Source organism: Fistularia commersonii, chromosome 33 (assembly GCF_037954325.1).
Source record: "Fistularia commersonii isolate RoL2024-O1a breed Wild chromosome 33, RoL_Fcom_v1.0, whole genome shotgun sequence".
NCBI lineage: Eukaryota > Metazoa > Chordata > Actinopteri > Syngnathiformes > Fistulariidae > Fistularia > Fistularia commersonii.
In genome coordinates this window covers 10394874-10414679 of record NC_141316.1, presented here as the reverse complement: position 1 = coordinate 10414679, position 19806 = coordinate 10394874, and the positions used below count along the sequence as shown (strand labels likewise).

At 50.3% G+C, this 19806-nt stretch overlaps 3 protein-coding genes across 4 annotated transcripts; all 3 read right to left on the bottom strand.

The window, feature by feature from the left end:
- Positions 1-2172: 2172 nt before the first annotated feature.
- pgap3 (post-GPI attachment to proteins phospholipase 3) lies at positions 2173-9608 on the bottom strand. Its single transcript, XM_086140972.1, has 8 exons — positions 9197-9608; positions 6894-6991; positions 6644-6796; positions 6499-6561; positions 5356-5417; positions 5142-5278; positions 4811-5015; positions 2173-4678 (listed from the first exon to the last, which is right to left on the bottom strand). Exons 1-8 carry the CDS (start codon positions 9405-9407, stop codon positions 4615-4617), a joined length of 993 nt encoding a protein of 330 aa, XP_085997098.1. The 5' UTR covers positions 9408-9608; the 3' UTR covers positions 2173-4614.
- Positions 9609-11682: 2074 nt separating this feature from the next.
- On the bottom strand, positions 11683-13796 carry mylpfb (myosin light chain, phosphorylatable, fast skeletal muscle b). Its single transcript, XM_086140334.1, has 6 exons — positions 13665-13796; positions 13194-13292; positions 12367-12547; positions 12155-12233; positions 12028-12076; positions 11683-11963 (listed from the first exon to the last, which is right to left on the bottom strand). The coding sequence occupies exons 1-6, from the start codon at positions 13665-13667 to the stop codon at positions 11862-11864; spliced, it is 513 nt and encodes a 170-aa protein (XP_085996460.1). The 5' UTR covers positions 13668-13796; the 3' UTR covers positions 11683-11861.
- Positions 13797-15541: 1745 nt separating this feature from the next.
- On the bottom strand, positions 15542-19225 carry LOC147215049 (sesquipedalian-1-like). 2 transcript variants are annotated; one of them, XM_086140583.1, is made up of 4 exons: positions 19204-19225; positions 18796-18899; positions 18042-18345; positions 15542-16229 (listed from the first exon to the last, which is right to left on the bottom strand). In XM_086140583.1, the coding sequence occupies exons 2-4, from the start codon at positions 18874-18876 to the stop codon at positions 15799-15801; spliced, it is 816 nt and encodes a 271-aa protein (XP_085996709.1). In that variant the 5' UTR covers positions 18877-18899; positions 19204-19225; the 3' UTR covers positions 15542-15798. The 2 variants fall into 2 exon arrangements, with proteins under 2 accessions (XP_085996709.1, XP_085996710.1); XM_086140584.1 differs by lacking the exon at positions 19204-19225 and having other exon boundaries at positions 18042-18279; positions 18796-19137.
- Positions 19226-19806: the final 581 nt, after the last annotated feature.

Here is a 19806-nt window from a genome sequence, read left to right as displayed (position 1 = left end):
TTCTCCTTCACCTCCTTCTCCATTCCTTCTCCTACCTCTCCTCCTCCTCCTTCTTCTCCTACTTTTTCTTCTTCTTCTTCTCCTTCACCTCCTTCTACTTCTTCTCCTACTTCTTCACCACCTTCTCCTACTTCTTCTCCTACCTCTCCTCCCCCCTTCTTCTCCTCCTTCTTCTCCTTCCTCTCCAACTCCTTCACCTTCTCCATCTTCTTCTCCTACCACTCCCCCCTTCTCCTACTTCTTCTCCTTCTTCTCCTTCTTCTCCTTCTTCTCCCCCTCTCCTTCTTCTACTTCTCCTTCACCTCCTTCTCATACTTCTCCTCCTCCTACCTCTCCTCCTCTCTTCTCCTTCTACCCCTCCTTCTTCTCCTACCTCACCCCCTCCTTCTTCTCTCCCCTTCTCCTTCTTCTCCTACTTCATCTCCTCCCCCCTTCTTCTTCTTCTCCTACTTCTTCTTCTTCTTCTCCTCCTCCTTCTCCTTGTTCTTCTTCTTTTCTTCCTTCTTCTCCTTCCTCTCCCCCCTTCTCCTTCTTCTTCTACTTCTCCTTCACTTCCTTCTCCTACCTCTCCTTCTTCTCATTTTTTCCTTCTTTTCCTCCTTCCCCTCCCCCTTCTTCTCCTCCTCCTTCTTCTAGCGTAGTCTTCCTCTCCTCTTCTTCCCATCCTCCTCCCCTCCATCCATCAACCCTCTCTGGACCTCCTGAAGGTCCTCCCTACTGGACCCACATTTCCATCTTCAGTAAATGTGTTGTTCTGAGCCGCGAGAGCGCCCGTCGCTTCCAGCCCGGGCTCGTCGGTTCGATTCCCACCCGCGTGCACGTCGACGTGCACATGAGCAAGGCGGGGAACCCCGAGGTGCTCCTCTGGAGTGTGAAGCTCCGGTGTGAAGCTCCTCCGAGGCACGAGGTGTGAAAGCACTGCTCCTCCTCCACTACTTTGGAGCTCCACAGCCGAACATCTGCCTGCTAAAGTCCTGTTTGATTGGTGTTTTTGGAACGCAGACCTTCACTGAGGGCCTCAGACCTTCATTGAGGGCTGCAGACCTTCATTGAGGGCTGCAGACCCATGTGCACGGTTGCCACCTCGGAATTTTCGGGAAACGTTGACGCCGCGCTCCTTCCGCTTTCCTCGCGGCCTTCTGCCCACCGACGCCAGAATGGAGGTGAAAGAAGAAGAAGAAGAAGAACCTCCCTCCGGTCCTGCCAGGGGTCGGAGTCCAGTATTTCTCTGAAGGCTTCCAGGAGCTTCAGCTCATCATCGCCACCCTGAGCAGAAGAGGAACTCGCTCTCAGCGCTCGCTTCTGCTAAAGGATCATCTATTAATATCGAGATCTGCCTCCTTTCTGGACTCTGAACTTTTTTGTTTTGTTTTGTCCGACTGCTGCCGTGGATGCACGCTCACGTGCACGTGCACGCACGGGGACCGCGCTGAACTTTGGTCTTGTTTGCGTGCACCGGGCTGAGCTCTCCTGGTGCGCAGCAAGCGGGTGGCAGATACCGTGTGTGAGTGAAAGACCAGCCTCGGACTTCTGGAAACATCACCTTCCTTCCAGAAAAGATCTTCCCGTTTTGCCCGGTTATACTTGCACTTTAATGATATCAGATGAATGAGGGTTATGCAATAGAAGGACAAACGTGAGACTTGCAAGTGTGTGTGTGTGTGTGTGTGTGTGTGTGTGTGCAAAACACATTAGGAACTCTATACGAGTGCATGATGAAGTGCGCGGTCACTTTCAGGTCCACATGTTCACCGAAAACACGTTTAATTTCTTTGTTTTTCAAATGATTGACGCTCAGTTACTCGCTCACCCGGCGTCCGTCGTTCAGGATGGGTTTGATCTCGGGAAACAAACCCGATCGAGGGAGCGGAAGGGAGTCGGCGTCGTTCTGAAGATGAGAAAACTCGTAAATAGATCAAACCAACGGGTATTTTTACCCCGTTCCTGTTTATATACATACGTTTCTGAAGCCTGCGTTTCATAATTCAAGTGTTAAAGGAGTGAGCAGCCCTGCGTCTCCGGGGGCTCCTCACATTCACATCATCCCTGTTACGTCATCCCCGGACGTTAAAAATAGGGGGAGATTCCACGTCGGCCGAGTCGCGGGGTCAACGGGGACCGCGGAGGACAATTGGCCCCTCATGAGCGCCACGAAGACAGCCGCAAGCAGCGTTTAGCCACAAAAACAGGTTTATTTGAGGTTGGGGTGCAGGGGGGCAGCAGGCAGGGGGCGGCAGAGGAGAGGGTGCAGGGGAAGGGCAAACGTCCGTGGTCGAGAAGGAAATGGAGGATTGAATCCCGCGCTGGGGGGTTTGAACGATGCAAAAACCCTTGGATTCTACTGTGAGTTCGCTTTCAGAAGTGTCTGGAAACTCATCGGGTGACAATCGGCGGTTGACTTTCAGATAGAATCATAAAGAAAGTGGGTGATTGCCGGTAGCAATGTGTGATATACAGAGCGCAGCTGACGCCTGCCTGGTAAACCGCTATCAAAACTCCACTCGCCAAAATGTGGCATTTCAAAGACGCCGCCGGTGCGTTGCCCGTCCGTCCCCGGCGCCGATGACTTCAGGTTTTACGGTAAACATCCATCTGATGCTCAGGATTCGACACCGAGGACAGCTGACCCCCGCGTGTTATTTATAAGTCGGCCCGATCCATCCCGAGCCAAACGCCGCCGCGTCGGGACGCGTGACGCCTTCGGACAAAGATGCGGAGTCCCTTTTCGGGCGAAAGCCGTGCTTGAACGTCAAAGCAGAAACTAGTGTTGAACCCGTCTGGCGCTGGAGGTCTCTGGAACAAGACTTTAAAAGGAGCCGGAGCGCCGGCCCACTCGCAGTTATTTGAATATTTTACCCTTTTGGAGCGCAGGCCGGGCTCTTCCGGCCCAAACGGTTTCTTACCTCATATCTCTGCTATGATTTTGACACCCTAAACTATGACAAGCCTTCCCCGCCGTTGGACCCGAGTCTTCCCCCATCCCCCACCGCTGCAGGCTGTCAGCGAAGCTAAATTTACCCGTCGTCTGCGCACGTTCGCGCAGCAAACTTCACGGTCCGAAGAACCAAACCAGACAAAAAGCCCCGGCCGCCTTCGTACCGGCACAACCTGCAGCCTCGTTTCAACTGATTGAATCCACGCTGAAAAGAGGGAGGCACAATCACTTTTATCTAGAGGTGACTAATAAAACTGGCAAGCGAGTGGATATATTTTTGCACCCACACACACTCACTCACACACACACACACACATATCAGATGTGTGACAAAAGCTTCCAGCACATTCCAGTTCACACAGTGTTTCACTTTGTGATGACAAAAAAAAACACAACATCGTGTCAAGGCAACCTGTACACACACACACACACACACGCATGCTGGTCATTGTTCACATACACACACAGAAATACAAAGGCATGTCAATGTCCATCCATAAAGTGCACGTATGGGAGGGAGGCTCAGCGGGATCAGGACGCACACGCTATGAGCTCAGCCACAGGTAACGACGCAGCGTCTAAGGCAAACACTCATGGATTATTAAAACACGACGGGGCAGAATGTGTCAAGCAACAGGTTGTGTGTGTGTGTGTGTGTGTGTGATTCTGTAGCGGAAAAATATGCAATCAAATCCTAAAGGGGCCTGAATCAGAATCCAAACCACTCACACACCACAGAACCCCGGGAGTTGTGAGAATCTCTTTGCTTTCTTCCTGGTGTAATAATATATATCTCTAAATCTTTTTTTTTCCCTCTCACTTGAAGGCAATTCAGGTGAATGAACGTACTATTTCCATTTCATGATCGTCCGGTGCATCCCAGCCATCGTCGGGGTCGGGGGGGGGTGAAAAAGCGCGGACATAATAAAGCACACGTCGGCCGGCGATAAAACCCAAGCGACAAACGCCGATGAGAAAAGGTAGAACGGAAGAAACAAAAGCAGCCGTGGAAAAAGAGAAGAGGCACAAAAATACAGGGTGGGAAATTTTGAAAAGTCAGCGAGAGAGGCTTTTAAACCTCCCCCTTTCTAGAAGCCTCCCTCCCCCCCTCCCGGCACGAGGGCCCATTTTCCCTATCCGCCGCTCCGTATTTGGCACACATGGACCCACGTCGGCCGTGGGTCGCGGAGGCCCGGCCGGCGATCTGGTGCCATCTACTGTCCACCACCGATAGCTGCAAGCGTGCACGGGGGGGCCGGAGGGCCGACGACGGAGGAGGAACGCATGCAAGACGTCAGGATCGACCCGATTCGTGAGCGGGGGATGAGCGGCGAGGACAGCTGGTGTCGGTGCGGTCGAGTACAAAAACGCTCATCTTGTTCTGTTACGGCGGCGGAAGGAAGGTAGTGCACATTTCAGTTCGAGGCAAACAAAAAAAAAAAAAAGAAAAAGAAAAACAGCAACCATCAAATCCCAGAAAAACGACAGATAAATACAAGCGGAGTTGATCCATCCACAGTCCACAGTCTAGTTTGATGGACGTCTGAGTCACAGAGGTGTCATGCATGTCATCTGGGAAGAGGAGCTACTTCCGTGTGTGTGTGTGTGTGTGTGTGTGTGTGTGTGTGTGTGCGGCAGCTCGAGCCGGAGAGGCGAGGCGAGGGGCCGACCAGCTCCTCCTACTCCACTTTAACTCCCATCTTCTCTGTGTTCAGTAGGTACAGGCTGTCGTCTATGAGGAAGCTGGAAATACACAAAACAAACACATGCAGGTGAGTTGTTTTTTTTTTGAGGACACTCGTGGAGAAACACTATCCAGCCGCAGATGGGAGGAGACCGGGCCAGAGGTGTGAGCTTAAAGACGAGTGGACCGACCTGTAGAAAAGGAAGTGCACGGGGATGGTGCTGAGGTGCCAGATGGCGTGCGCGTCCAGGACCCAGAGCAGCGGCGGGAAGTCCAGCAGCTCCAGCAGAGCCAGTCCGTGCAGGAGGAGCACCACCAGCCCACACTTCCACCAGTAGGGGAGGGTCCGCCGGTTCATCCAGCACCAACACAGCCACCACAGCAGGTTCACCATACCTTCACCGACACGAGGAATCGCAATCAGAATCACGGGACTTTTCGTCGGAGTCAAGCGGGGAAGAATCAGAATAAGTGCCGTTGTACGTAAGGCGCGCTCGGACGTCAGCGTGGAGTTCGCCGTACCTATGGAGGCGTTGGCGGCCATGTTGTAGCCGTAGTCGAAGCTGATGAAGGTCAAGTATGACACGTGCGAGGTAAAGGCCAGGATGAGCAGGACCCCCACGATGCTGGACAGGCCCGGGCGTCTCAGACCCAGCGTTCTGTGGACAGACGGGAGGCGACGGGGTTAGCGCCCAACGAACGGACATGACATTTCCAGCTGCGATCTACAGCTTACCTGACACAGCAAAGGTAGATGGAGTAGAGGATCACCGCCGTGGCACAGAAATAGTCCATTTTCTGAGGGACGACAGCACATAGTATTTATTTTGGACGATTAGCTAAGAGAAACCCGGAAGACTGAGCTCGGCACGCTGTTCCGCCGAGGTTGGCGGCGCAGCATTCGCTAAATATTTTTTTCAGATCCCCGCTGGGTCGCAGACGGCCCGCTAAGGTGTACGGTTACTTCCTCGGGTCTCGCAGCTCCGCACAGAGGCCCCGCGGCGCTCGTCAAAAACTGACTTAAAGGACATTTTCCACGAGGGGAAATGAAGAAAACCGAGCTGAAAAGGAGAAGGGTTATTTATCTGTCAAGGGAAGAGTAAGGAAAGCATCGGGGACGCCGGCGCCGCTCCTGCTATCTCTCGTTCTCCCGGAGCTGCAGCAGGGAATGTCTTTTCTGGACGTGCGACCGTGGCGATGCTTTGCACGTCCCAAAAGAGTCTCTGGTCTTTGCACTCACGTCCTGAGCCAGAGCTGGGAAAGCCCACAGTGAAGCCCCAAATCGAGGCGGGACACATGGCTTCTGAGTCCTTAACCAGCCCTGGTGGGTTCTTTCTGAGTTCGTATTAAAAATCATAAAGGTGTGAAGCCAGCAGAGGAAGTAGTGCACGTACATGAGCAGATCCAATACAAGTTCTCCAAATCTGTGTCTGCCTTTCTGTGATTACACTTATGCAACCTCTCTTGTCTATGTAACATTTATAAGCAAAATCAAATCAAAGACAGGGAACAAACTCCGCGCTCCCTGTCGCGGCGCAGCGTTCGGTCCGGCCACATTGCGCGCGTGTTAAATTTAACGACAATATGATTTGGGACAGAGGGAACAATAAGCCGTGCAGAGTAACAGCACACTGGTAATATTTGAAGGAACAAACCCATCATACAATCCCGAAAATTGAATTTTGCCCTGCATATTACCACATTACATGGCATTGTTTTTAACACTTTGATCATCTGAATACACTTCGGGAAGTGATGGTCACGCCAAAGACAAAACCAAGTTGCAAGACCTTTCGAATGTTCACAAATCAGCACATTTGCTCTTTGATGAGATGTTAAACGGTGCAAAGCGAGACGCCTGCGGCTCACATCGCCTTACCTCGGTGAGGAAGGTGTCTCGGGTGTGAAACACGGTGGACCAGAACCAGGCATTCAGAGACACCTAGACAAACACACACGGGCTCTTGTTAGAAATCAGACGGCAGGGAAAAGCCAGGGCTCGAATGCAGGGCGGCGCTCCTGACCAGAGAGAAGGCGTTGATGGTGTGGAACATGGGGCTCTGGCGTGGCACTGTGCTCCGGTAGCGCAGCAGCATGAGAAGGCAGGCCAGGCCGTTCAGCAGAGAGGCCAGGGCCGACGCGGGCTCCTCAAAACACAGGAAGCGGGTGAATGGCCACTAGATGGGGAAGGGGGAGACTTTAGCTTCAAATAGGGCGAGGAAATTCCGAGAAGTTTGAAATCATGATGATATCAGGCAGAAACAGCTTTCCAACCTTGCCATGGAACTGTGGAACCCTGTAGCCCTCTGCCTGGTAAAGGCCGACCGTCGTCCACATGCACTGATAGCGACAGTCGTCTCGACACGTCCACCCTGGAAGACAGGAACACGGAGAGCGGACACTACTACATGTTCAGATATTATGCCGAAATACAGACGTTCACTGTGTGAAAAGTACAGAGAAGGTCAGAGGGAGTTGCATTGCGTTTTTGTAGACCTAGAAAAAGCATATGACAGGGTGCCAAGAGAGGAGCTCTGGTATTGTATGAGGAAGTCTGGAGTGGCAGAGAAGTATGTTAGACTGGTGCAGGACATGTATGCTCGCTGTGAGACACTGGTACGGTGTGCTGTAGGGGTAACAGAGAAGTTCAAGGTGGAGGTGGGACTCCATCAGGGATCAGCTCTGAGCCCCTTCTTGTTTGCAATGGTGATGGACAGGCTGACAGATGAGGTTAGACAGGAATCTCCATGGACCATGATGTTTGCGGATGACATTGTGATCTGTAGTGAGAGCAGACAACAGGTAGAGGAACATCTAGAGAGGTGGAGGTATGCTCTGGAAAGGAGAGGAATGAAAGTTAGTCGCAGCAAGACAGAATATATGTGTGTGAATGAGAGGAACTCGGGTGGAACGGTGAGGCTACAGGGAGTGGAGATCAAGAAGCTGGAGGATTTTAGGTACTTGGGGTCAACAGTCCAGAGCGTAGGAGAGTGCGGAAAAGAGGTGAAGAGACGGGTCCAAGCAGGTTGGAATGGGTGGAGAAAAGTGTCAGCGGTACTATGTGATAGAAGACTATCGGCCAGAATAAAAGGAAAGGTGTACAAGACAGTGGTGAGACCAGCGATGATGTTTGGACTAGAAACTGTTCCAATGACCAAAAGACAGCAGGCAGAACTAGAGGTTGCAGAGATGAAGATGTTGAGGTTCTCTTTGGGAGTGACCTGGATGGAGAGGATCAGGAATGAGTCTATCAGAGGAACAGCACATGTTAGATGTTTTGGAGAGAAGGTCAGAGAAGCCAGACGGAGATGGTTGGGTCATGGACAGAGGAGGGATAGAGAATATATTGGTAGACGGATGCTGGAATTGGAGCTGCCAGGCAAGAGGTCTGGAGGAAGACCAAAGAGAAGATTTATGGACGTAGTGAGAGAAGATATGAAGGTAGTTGGTGTGAGAGAGGAGGATCCAGAGAATAGGGTGAGATGGAGAAGGTTGACTCACTGTGGCGACACCTGAAGGGAAAAGCCAAAAGAAGAAGAAGAAGAAGAAATGTTCACGGTGTATAAATGGAGAGACGTCCCAAGACAGAATAGAAAAGAATACAACTTTATTGCCGGACAGTTCCTACATTGCATCCGTTCATTTGAAAGATGATACTGATTTTATTGCTCACACCACAGTGTAGAAGATGACGCTGGACACCTCTGTGCGATCAAACGTCTGCAAAGACCCAAGTTTCCTGAGAAAGAGCAAGCGGCGCTGACCCTTCTTGTGTTTTTAGCCCAGTATAGTTTATTGTCTGTACGGACGGCCGGGTGCTGGTACTCGTCCACAATGTCCGAATAAAGATGTTTGCCTCGTGGTAAGAAAAGATTTTGGCATCAACAACCACCTCGGGCTGTGAGTTTCCAATAGAATTATCTCTGATACCGTTTGAGTTTACTTCACCTCGCTTACTGATCCGATGTGTTTGTGCTAAATATATTGTCCAAATATCACCGGCACAGACAATAACACGTTAACCACTCCAGGAGAAGCCTGTGAACTGATAAGATAGAGCCCTAATATCTTTATTAGCTTTAGATTTGCTCAGGTTTAAGAGTGTGGGTGTGGATGCATGGAGGGCAGAAGTCTTTGTAACCTGCACTCTGGCTGGAATGGGGGCAACAAAACACCTTTGTACCTCACCCAGCCAGAAAAACAGGACTGAAGTGAAAGGAAAAAAAGAAGGCGTAGCGATGCAATGTGCTGACAATCGTGTCTGAGCGGACGGAGACTTGTGTTTGTTTGCAGGAGAAAATAAAAGTTTGATTGAAAACACCAGTTTGGACAACAATCTGCTCACTGAAGGACGAGAACTGATACCCTGCCAGTGACACAAAGCAAGCAACCCAGCCATCAAACAGATAACAAAATATCTGACAGTAACATTGTGATAACACTAACAGGATTGGTGTTTCAATAGTTGTATTATTAAATAAGAAACCTTTGTAAACCTGAGCTAGGGCTTAGAATAGTAGAGTTGGCTAGCTAGCTAGCTAGGTAGGTGGGTAGGTGATGCTAACACGGCGGCTCACCTGTCAGCGCCATGTACTGCGGCTGCACCGACTGGAAGCCCCGCAGCCGCGCTCCGGTGCAGTTGGTGCGGACACACTGCTTCACGCAGTCCCGGTAAACCGGCTCCTTGTCGCCTTGGGACGACCGGACGCCGGTCAGGGACGCCAGCAGCAGGGCGACGGCGGCCGCCGGGAGTCTGACAGATGTGCTGGCGGGCAGGGGTAAGGCCATGGCGGGCGTCGGCCTGTCGGGGCTCACGACGGCACGGAGCGGCGGCGGCGGCGGCGGCGGCGTCCGGAGCTTCCGACGGCCGGCATTACCGGAGGACCGCCCGCTTCGACGACCAGGGACCGACCCTCCGCTCAGCCGCGGCCGATGCCCGACGTCTGTGACGGTCTCCGGTCCTGCGCAGCCTCCGCCGGCGAGCCGCTTCCGCCTGACAAAATAAAGCGTTCAATGGTATCACTGAAATACACAAAAAAAGACATCTAAATGCGTAGTCGCCTTGCTCCATGATTATAAATCAAGTATTTAATTATTGTTATTTTGCCGAATGTGTGATTTGATATATCGGGTGTTTATTTGAAAGTGCTTTTAATTTGAAAGGACAATGTTTTTGTTTTGTTCGTCTACTTCCTGGTTTGCTTACGTCATGATACCACGTGGTGCGGCGATTTGGTCGAAAAATCACGAATTTAAAAGGGACATAAAATAAATATACATGCCTTTATTCAAATATAATTCTACGGAAGAACTGGATTTTGAACGTAGACCAGTATCCTGGTAAAAATATCCAATTAACTCGTGGCCAATAAATAGTTGAGTTTCAATTCTAAAAAATTAAACGGAATTAAATCATGCCGGAAAGAAAACAATGTTTCATCGAGATTACATTACTTACATTACATTACATTACATTACATTACATTGCATTCGGCAGACGCTTTTATCCAAAGCGACTTACAATAGAGGACATAGGGACTGCAAATACACTTGCAAATACAAGATGATGAGATGATTTGTGTATTTGCTCATGTAATATTGCTATTTGTTATCGTGCAAACACGTCATTTCGACCAAGTGGCTACTTGTTAAGGGCTATTTATAATAGTGTCATATGCTCAACTGATTAAGACGTTGGAAAATAAAACATTTGTTTTGTCAGCGGGAGTGTTAGCCAGTTATAGGGTTTTAGGCCAGTGAAAATAGTAATGTGAATCAAATAAAATGTGTCAATAACCACAAGTGAAGAAGTAAAAAAAATAAAAGAGTCGGGATGTGCATTTCCCTTCACCACTGTTCTTCGGCGATTCGGACGTCAGCTGGAGGCCGTGCGCACCTGCTGCTCGTCCAGGCCCGTCTGCTGCAGCACCAGATTCTTGGTTGTTCCTCGCTAGTTCCTATCATTCCCGACGCCTCTCCTCGCCGGATTTTAGCTCCTGCGATTCCCGACGCCTCTCCTCGCCAGTTCCCGTGACACGACCCCAGAAACAACCCTGACCCGGCACAACCCTCCATTCTGAGCCACTGTTTTTTCTTGTTAAATAAACCTCTCAAGGCGCCTCACCTCCTGCGAGTCCTTGCGTTTGGGTCGGACACACCCGAGGGAAATCATCACATAAGAGCTATTTATAACAGTGTTATATAGATGTAAAAAAAAGAGTTTGTTTTTTATGTTTGTTATGGGGCATTTAAAAGCTTAATGTACGTCAAATAAAATGTGGCAATAACCGTGAGTGAACAAATAAAACAAAGATAAGAGACTTTATTGATCCCACAATGGGGAAACTCAATAAAACTAAAAATAAACAAATATAAAACCAATATGACCTACCTCAAGCTGGAGACCTTAATGTATTTAGTCGTTGGTTCTCGGTGGATGTGTGTGTGGCCTCTTGTGTTTCGGGGATGTTGCGAGTGCTCGGTCCAAATGTCAGGGATTCAATATATAACATATTGATTATTAGAAATAAGCTCACTGGGCTCGCGATGGTAGTTTTATTTGCGCAGACAGACACAGCATTGTAAGAAAGATAGTGGATTTTATTGGCACGTCTTTATTTGTCACAGGGGAGATGGAAACAGTCACAGCGGCAGGAAACAGCGGCGAGCGGGAGGAGGAAGGCAAAGTTTTACTTTTATTTCTCAACATCCTCCCGCTCGTCGCCTTTCGCCATCTCTTTCTCTATTTACATCATTTTAAGTTACAGAAGTTCCCCCGTTCCCCTCGCGACCCTCCCGAAAAAGCAAAGGAGGGAGGCAAGCTATTGTAGCTCAGTGTTTCCCCCCCCCGGCGCGACAAATCCGTGACGGTGGAGAGCAAGTGGCCGCTGAGGGTCAGACCAATGACTTGTTACAAGTCAGTGAGCGTGCACGGACCGCCTGACGCCCCGCCGGGTCTGTGCGCGCAGCAGATCCGGAGGTACCGCGCCGGCGGCCGTCGGCCTCAAGCGACGGAGGGGAAGAGGAGGGGGAACGAGAGGCAGGGACAGAGATGGAGAGAGTGTTTCGGTGTCGCAAGATTATTTTTATTGAAAATAACCCCGCGCTCCCCCGCCGCTACTCACACGCAAACATCCCCGCGGCCCTCGGCGAGTCTTTTTGTGATGAGTGCGTGCCGACGGAGGGGGAACGGGCGGCTCGGCGGAGGTTCGGACGGAGGCGGGAGTCTTGAGAGAGGTGGTTTTACTCTTCCTTGTCCTCTCCGTGTGTGATGACGTAGCAGATGTTCTTGTAGTCCACGTTGCCAGCCACATCGGGGGGGAAAGCGGCCCACAGGTTGGTCATCTGCGGAGGAACGCGAGTTAGAGACGTACGGGAGGAGAGAATGGCGAAAAGGCGAGCGTCTTACCTCCTCAGCGGTGAATCTGTCGCACTGGGTGGTCAGCAGCTCCTGGAGGCTACAGGACGGAAAACAGAAGATGGGTTCCGTGCTGGAGAAACCGCGGCGGAGCAGGAGGGAAAAGAAAATGTCTTACAATTCCTTTTTGATGAAGCCGGTGCCCTCGGGGTCCAGGACCTTGAACGCGCTGACGATGACGTCCTCGGGATCGGCACCTGGGAGAGGGGGAAGAGACCTCGGTCAGGGGAAAAAAAAGCTAAAAATCAAAAGCAGATGGCGAGGGGGATATTTTTCAAACCGAAAAACAAAACCAAAAATCGCACTTAAGGGAAAAGGCTTTTGACGTACCCTTCAGCTTCTCGCCGAACATGGTCAAGAAGACGGTGAAGTTGATGGGGCCGCTGGCCTCCTTCACCATGGCTTCCAGCTCCTCATTCTTCACATTGAGTTGGCCCATGGTGGCCAGCACGTCCCTGAGGTCGTCCTTGCTGATGATGCCGTCTCTGTTCTGGTCGATGATTGTGAAAGCCTGGCGGGGACGCGGAGGAGAGGCCGTCGGACCGGCGAAAAAGAAAACGTCGGCGCCGAGGTGTAAATGTTGCCGTTCTCGACTTCTCTTCGCACATTACGGCGAGCGGCGTCCGCAGAAACCAAAGATGGCATGGGAAACCTTTTGGGACTCGGCAGCTGGCCCGCCACTTGTCTTTGCAAGGTGTTAAAATGGTCTCAGAATGCGGGACAAACCCCTCGTGACATTTATGGAGACGGTATGGATTACAGCTGTCACCCAGCCGCCTCCCCCTTTGCCTTGTGACTATTCTTCTCCTGCCCCCGATGTTCCTTCACCTCTAAAGCCTCTAATGCGTCAGCTGAGCTTCCGTTGCCGTCGCGCCCCCTCCCTCCTCCTTCCCCTCCGCAAAGCCTCGGTAACCTTCCGGGCATCATCGCAACAATAGGCGCGAATGTGACGCCCGGAAAAGCGGCGCAGACCTTGAGACCGTCGTCCCGCCTCGCGGCTGTCGGGCGGCATTCCGGCGGGGTCGAAAGGGCGGCGGGGGGGCGTTTGGGACGGATTTCACCGTCGCGTAACGAACCGACGGCATCTCTGCCACTGAGCGCAAATCACAGATCTTCAGCTTCGAGGGGGGTTTGTTTTTCTGCCACGAAACCGTTACCTCCTTGTACTCCTGAATCTGGCTCTGCTCAAACATGGAGAACACGTTGGAGGATCCACCCTCGCCCTGCTGCTGCCTCCTCTTGGCCTTCTTGGGTGCCTGGGAAAGGAAGAAGTCCAGAGGGAATTGAAGGACGTCGACAGAGAGGCAGCCGACGCTGAGGACGGGGGAATCTTAAGCTTCGTAAACCCCTCTAGATCCTCCATTTGGTTAAAAAATACCGGTTTTAACCGCAAACGAATCCGAATTGTCGGCGGCATCTCATCCGTTTTGAACATTGCGCATTCAGTCAAAGTACAGTTCACCAAATCAGACACGGGTCGTTTTCAGGAGCCCCTGGCTGCAGGAGACCCCCTCATATCATCCAAAAGGGCAAACATGTCGGTGATGCTTCCCTCTAATCGAACCGGCGTTGAGAAGATCCTACACCTCACGAGACTCGTTCTCCGGAAGGAACGCGGTCGCACTCACCATCTCTCAAGTTTGTGGGGTTGTTGTTGTTGATGGTCAAGAAGAGACGCCTAAGCCAAGCCGACGTGACTGACATGTCAGCGTCGGGCCCCCGGGGCCCTTATATACTGGAGCGTGGGCACTAACTATAGCATCACCATCAGGTTTGGCTGGAAAACAGAGCTGAGGGAAAGTAAGAGAAAGAAGGCGGGGCGAGGAGGCGGCGGGCGTATCGGCTTACCGCTGCTCCAAAATAGGCCTCAGGAGTCTTGGAATGAGGTGAATTCAATGCCAACGCGCACACACCTGGGCTTCGGCGTCACCCGCGGACTAATATGGCCGAGAGGAAGCCCGGCGACGCTCCTTCTGGAGATGCCGAGCCACGATCGCCGCCCCCGTTCCCTCAGAAACACAAGACAGAAAGGACTCGGTCGGGCGGATGCTCTATCAGCTGACAGCCTCCCGCCGCTCGCGGCGCCAAGATCTGTTTGCGATCAACATAGCCCGGACTCATCGCCTGTCCTAATGATGGGGTTGATCTGCGGCCGGTTATATTAGCCCGTAGGATTTATTAACAGTCATGAAACCTGAAAACGGTTGGCTGGTGGACGCCGGTGGAGCTCCGGCGATGACACGCGACTACATCGCCAATGAATCAGTGTGAAATGTAAACACTCCCTAAATAGTGACACGCAATCGGAGCGAGTATTTCTACTTTTGACAAAGTATTTACTCCGCCGGACGGCCTCCTCCGCCGACCGTCTGGACCGGCGTGAAGGACGTTTCGTGATTCTCTTCCCCTGCGTCACGTAGCCGCCTCATTCTTCTGGAACTCCGAGGTTCCACGTCTGCGGCCTCGGTCTCGTGAAGCAGTTTTCCTGCCGTGAATGCACTAATTCGGGTCGCTGCAGGACATGCCCAGTATAGTTGCTTTAGAAGAGCGGGACCCCGGCCCACCCACCCACCTCTCTCCATATATGAGCCCCGTTGGCTGCTATCAATCACCCCAACGTACAGCTGGACGCGCACGCCGGGGAAATGATAGTGTTGGCAAAATAGTCCCAAGCTGAGTATTTCACTTTTTTTTTTTTTTCACGCGAGAGGTCTCATCTGTTGTTTTTTTAATGACGGGTGTTAATTTCTTTGTCCGGCCGTGGAAAGCCCAGCTCGGGCTGAGCCGCCGCCGCCGCCGCCGCCGCCGCCACCCCGGACGGTAAGAATAGACGGCGGAAAAAATGCGCTTTCAAAAAAGGGAACATCTTTTAAAGTGTGCGCGAAGAAGGTCAGCGGCGGCCGAGAGGCTGCTTCAAGCTCCGGCTTGAAGGTGAAAAGAAAGAGAGTCAGTCAAAGACCATAAAAACAAGACAGCTGGCCAGACTGAAATAGCTCGGCCTCTCCCTGCTTTTCTTTCTCAGCCCTTTTGACGCTCCTCTAAAATTCAACAGACTAGGGCCTTCTCAGCTAAGCCTTCATTTTCACAGCGACTCCTATTTTTACCCCGACGGTCTCTCCTCTGCTTTCAGCCGAAGCTCCTTTTTTTAAAAGTTCGGGATAAATTCATCTGCAATAACTTGTTTGTATTGTATTGTATTATTTTATTGCTTCATAACTTGTTTGGTTTGATTCTTTTTTTTTTTTTTTTTTGGTATGCAAAAGGGATCTCCTAAGAAATGCAAAAATGAAAGATACATGTGTAAAAGTGGCGGGAAACGCGTATCCCGATTGCGCGATTGACAATAAATGCTTTGAATTTGTGAACTTTGACACCTTAAAACAGCGACACTTAATAATAATAATATCAGGTCATGAGCACCAACCCTTCTGAGGAATCACACACATCATAAAACACGTCCTCCGAGCGTCATACATGAAATCACCCTATAATAACAGACGGGTCGGTCGGGACGGACATTGCCGTCTTTTTATTCTCTTTACAAGAATGGAATAAAAATTAAAAAAAGAGTAACAAAGGGTTTCTTGGTTCTGAAGGAGCTCCTGGACGAGAGGAGGAGCGTCTTCAGGAGAAACAAACCAAGAGATGTGCTGCCGTTTAATAGAACTTGGAAACGGAGTGTGGTTCGATCAAATTCCTATTTACATTGAACTGCGATAAAAGCGGTTTATCAAATGAGGGTTGTGAAGCCGGGCATATTTATCAACCAAAATCTATCAAGTCCTCCCTGAAAACACCCGCGCCTTCTTGTCCCCTCTTGGACCAGTCGGAGATGAGGTCCTTTATCTCCTTTCCAAAGTCCTCGTGCAGTTTGCTAAAGTCCTCCTTGGGGCCGGAGCAGAGCTCGGACAGGTCGCCCGCCGGGGCAGAGGTGTTCACGGGCGCCACGTTGTGGTTCCTCTTGGACCAGAGTTTGGGTGATCTCCTGCTGGCACATCTGGGCGAGCTGGCCGGCGCTTGGAGAGCCAGTTTGGCGCCGCCGTCGGCTCCGGCTGCCGCCGCCGGTGCGCTAGAAAAAGTTAGCGCTGTCGCCGGTAGGGTCAGGTGGGCTGCGGGGAACCTCGCTTCTGCCGAGTGGAAATTTGGCATGGTGAAAGTGTTGGCCGAGCCGCTGGGCAAAGCAGCCAGTGCATCTGAAAGAAGGCAAAAAACAGAACGACACAGGTAGCATTTAGAGCAGAGGTCACCGACGATAAATAGTAAAATGGGAAATACCGAAATGGCTCAATTAGCAAACATTTAGCGATTCCTGTCGGTTATTTGATTGCCAATCGACTCTGGGAAGCAGACAGTAAATATTTTGCGCTTTATATCTGAATTTTGAGGTCAGATGTAACCATTGCAGCTATCTGTGGACACAAATAAAAAAACAAATAGAGTTACACTGAGGTTTACGGCTGGTGAGGCAGGAGAACTGCGTGCCTCACTTTGTGGCTCCTCGCAGCCGTTTTCCGATCGCTCGTCACAAGAAACTAGTAACGCGCGTACAGTTGTTAACGAATTGGAAATGTAGTTGATCGATCAAAAGTGTGTAAACATTTTAATAGCGACATACAGAGAGACAGCAATCAGATGACAGTGCAGCGCATGCCGGCAGTCAGCCGTCACTGAGGCTCGACAATCGGCGGCCTCACCGCACGTCTTCTCAGTATTTGAACAGTAAATGTGAAAGTCCAGCCATCTCGAATAAAAAAAACAATCTAAAAATGGTGAAGTTGAATGACACTGATAAATATTCTTTTTTCTTTCCAAGATTGGCAAGTGAGGCACAGCCTCTCCTGCCTCCCCTGACTGAAGTGAAGTATCCCATACAAGCTGGAAGAATCCCTTCTACAACCACAGAGTGTATTATTGTTAGCGGGGAAGGGGGATCACGCGCAAGTCTGGTCAGGACTCTGTGGAGTTGGTGGCGTCCGGAAGCACATTGGAAAGCCAGAAAAAGCAGAGGTATCGGACATTCTGCAACAAAATCCCCCCAAACACGACGGATCCTATTGGCGGGCCGGGAGCTAGTCTGCATCTCCACAGCACAGCCAGGATGTAGTTGTTGTGGAAAACAAAATGATCAGACCCAAATGCATGCGGAGTTGTGGTTTGCTAGATTTTACCCGCAGGACGTCAAGCGAGTTCTGGACAAAAAATTGACAAAAAATGCTCAGTCGGGACGAGTTTCCTTCTGTGAGGGGGATAATTGTGATAAGCTTTATAAAAATATAAAGAAAACACCAGGAGCCACATAGCCCTTTGAAATTTATAATGAATTAACATGGCATATAACCTTTTTTTTTCCTTTTTCCTATGTGGTAACAAAATATGTATTGCATTTTTTTAAAATCAATGAGTATGTTTATAATATTGTCCTGTCTGTAACTTATTGCTGCCTCTTGGCCAGGACTCCCTTGTAAAAGAGGTCTTTATTCTCAACGGGACTTTTTTCCTGGTTAAATAGAGGTTAAATAAAAAATAAAAGAAAACGATATTACATTTGTGTATGCAAATGATCCACAAACCGACAATGCCGTCCTCTCTCTGTGCTATCATCCTTTTACTGACGCGTGCAGTCGCTTATTCAGCGGCAAACATATTTGAACACCTTTTATTCAAATTTAAAATGACATTTAAAAATGAACAAACCAAAATAAAACTCATTTTAATTAAATACTCGTTGATTATTTTCAACAAGCCACAGGGAGCCGCACCGGAGGGGTCAAAGAGCGGCGGGTTTAGACGACGTGATCAAACAGGGTCAACGTTAATCCTGCAAAGGACTTGAAACCAGTCTAACTCAGAATTACTGAGAAGTTAGTGGAAGGCATGGACGGTGACCTCACGTCGGTGCAAGCGTGGACACGGCGGAGACGATGACGCCACGGCCCGGCAGCTGCTTCTAAAACAAAGGCGGCTTTCTTCCGTTGCGCCGTCGGACGAGCCTCCGCGCTTCTCACCTCGGTACTTCTTCTCCAGGTCCATCACCAGCAGGGCCAGGTAGCCGTGGTTGGCCGAGAGCAGGGATTTGATCCAGCTCTCCAGGCTTTCCTGATCCTCGGCCGCGAACTTGTACGTCCGCAGTCCGGGCTCGTTCCACACCAGCGAGAAGGCGAACTGCTCGTCGGACTCGCACAGCTGGACGGTGCACCCTTCCACTACGATCAGCCCGAGCGGCTCGCGGTCATCTGGGCGGTCCTTGTAGAACAGAAGGTTGCCCTTCAGCGAGAACCAGCGCTTGTGATAGGAAGTCTTGATTTCGCCCTGAGTGACAGATGTGGGTAGAAAGGCGTTCAGTCGGCGTCTTACTCGACCGGTTTGGCGAAGCATCGGGATCCAGGAAGTAACCGACACGGTGCAAATTCCAGAGAGAAAAGGTGTCTCTGGTTTTTAGGTGAACGTATTGATTGACAGTCCATCGGCTGCACTTTATTCTCTCGTTTTTCTACAACCTTCACAGTCTTTGGCGTCTTTTGAATCCCTTCATTGTTTCTTCACAGTTGGCTTAAGTGCCCCCACTTCTGCTTTCTTTTTCCAAAACACAAAACATCTGAACGACATCAGAACTTTAGCATTTGTTAACCGCTTACTGCCTTTTTTTACCCGAGAAATAAACTGAACGCGTTGATTAAAAATCTCTTTTCAACCATGCAATTGTTTGCAATTGCATGGTTGCAATTGCAGACCTGCAGATCTGCAGGTCTGCAGGCTGACCTTCTTGTAGAGGAAGCCCTCCTTGTCCACAGGTGAGCTGCACGATTCGAAGAAACTCACAACCTTCTCATCAATCTTCATCTCAAGCTGCTCCAGAGGTGAACCTGTACACACACACACACACACACACACACACACACACACACACACACACACACACACACACACAGTCACCAAAGCGCGGAGAACCAGCACCCTTCCCCGTGTTTTCAGGGTAGCTCCAGGAGACCGGGCCGTGCTGGTTTCCCAGCCGGAGCGGGGTGGAGGATCGCCGGCCACGGGAGACGGAAGACGGGCGGCGGAGTCACGGAGGAGGGAAACAACCACCGACTTCCGTGTGTGTGTGTGACGGATACTTTTAAAGAAAAAAAAAAAAGACGAACACGGCGTTTCAGCGTGGTCACTCACCTGTGCGAAGTGTGTGTCTCCTGACGCGCGTGTGTGTGTGTGTGTGTGTGTGTGTTATCGATGACTTCCTGGTCTCCGAGGTGAGGGCAGGTCCCGCAGCTGCTAGCAACGCCTGCTAATCCCCCTCAGAAAAGTCCAAATTACTTTGACACTTTCAGTTACCAAAGTTAAAATAAATGTAAGAAGTCCTGTCATAGACTTCACTTAAATTAGTGATTTAAACAGTAATATTGTGAGCAGGCCATCTTTGTCCATCAGAAAGGTTTGGCTTTCAATCTTCTTCTCCCTGCAGGCAGGTAGCTAATAGTGGAGCCCCAATGCTAATTACTGGGAGCTATTTTAATAATACAAGATAAACTTTATTGATCTCTTTATTGATCTCCATGGGGGAAATTCCTTTGTCACAGCAGCGTAGCAGTTATAATGTCAAGAAATAGAAAAAAATGAAATAAAATAAATATGAATATAAATAGAGACAGAGACATCCACGGATAAATGAACAACAACATCAGGGATAATGGACAACATACAGGGACAGTTAGAGTGAAAGATACACAACCAGAACTAAACAACAATATAAATAGAGTGATAATAGCAATGAAT

Coding starts and splice junctions, on each gene's coding strand:
- LOC147215049 (XM_086140583.1), bottom strand. CDS start 18,876: ATGAAGATTGATGAGAAGGTTGTGAGTTTCTTCGAATCGTGCAGCTCA. Junction 18,346..18,795: donor AGGGCTTCCTCTACAAGAAG/GTCAGCCTGCAG, acceptor TCTGTCACTCAG/GGCGAAATCAAGACTTCCTA. Junction 16,230..18,041: donor CCTGGAGAAGAAGTACCGAG/GTGAGAAGCGCG, acceptor GCCTTCTTTCAG/ATGCACTGGCTGCTTTGCCC.
- mylpfb (XM_086140334.1), bottom strand. Junction 12,548..13,193: donor AGATTCAGGAGTACAAGGAG/GTAACGGTTTCG, acceptor CGTCCCCGCCAG/GCTTTCACAATCATCGACCA. Junction 11,964..12,027: donor ACAGATTCACCGCTGAGGAG/GTAAGACGCTCG, acceptor GTTCCTCCGCAG/ATGACCAACCTGTGGGCCGC.
- pgap3 (XM_086140972.1), bottom strand. CDS start 9,407: ATGGCCTTACCCCTGCCCGCCAGCACATCTGTCAGACTCCCGGCGGCC. Junction 5,418..6,498: donor GAGACACCTTCCTCACCGAG/GTAAGGCGATGT, acceptor GTCGTCCCTCAG/AAAATGGACTATTTCTGTGC. Junction 4,679..4,810: donor GTGCACTTCCTTTTCTACAG/GTCGGTCCACTC, acceptor GTGTATTTCCAG/CTTCCTCATAGACGACAGCC.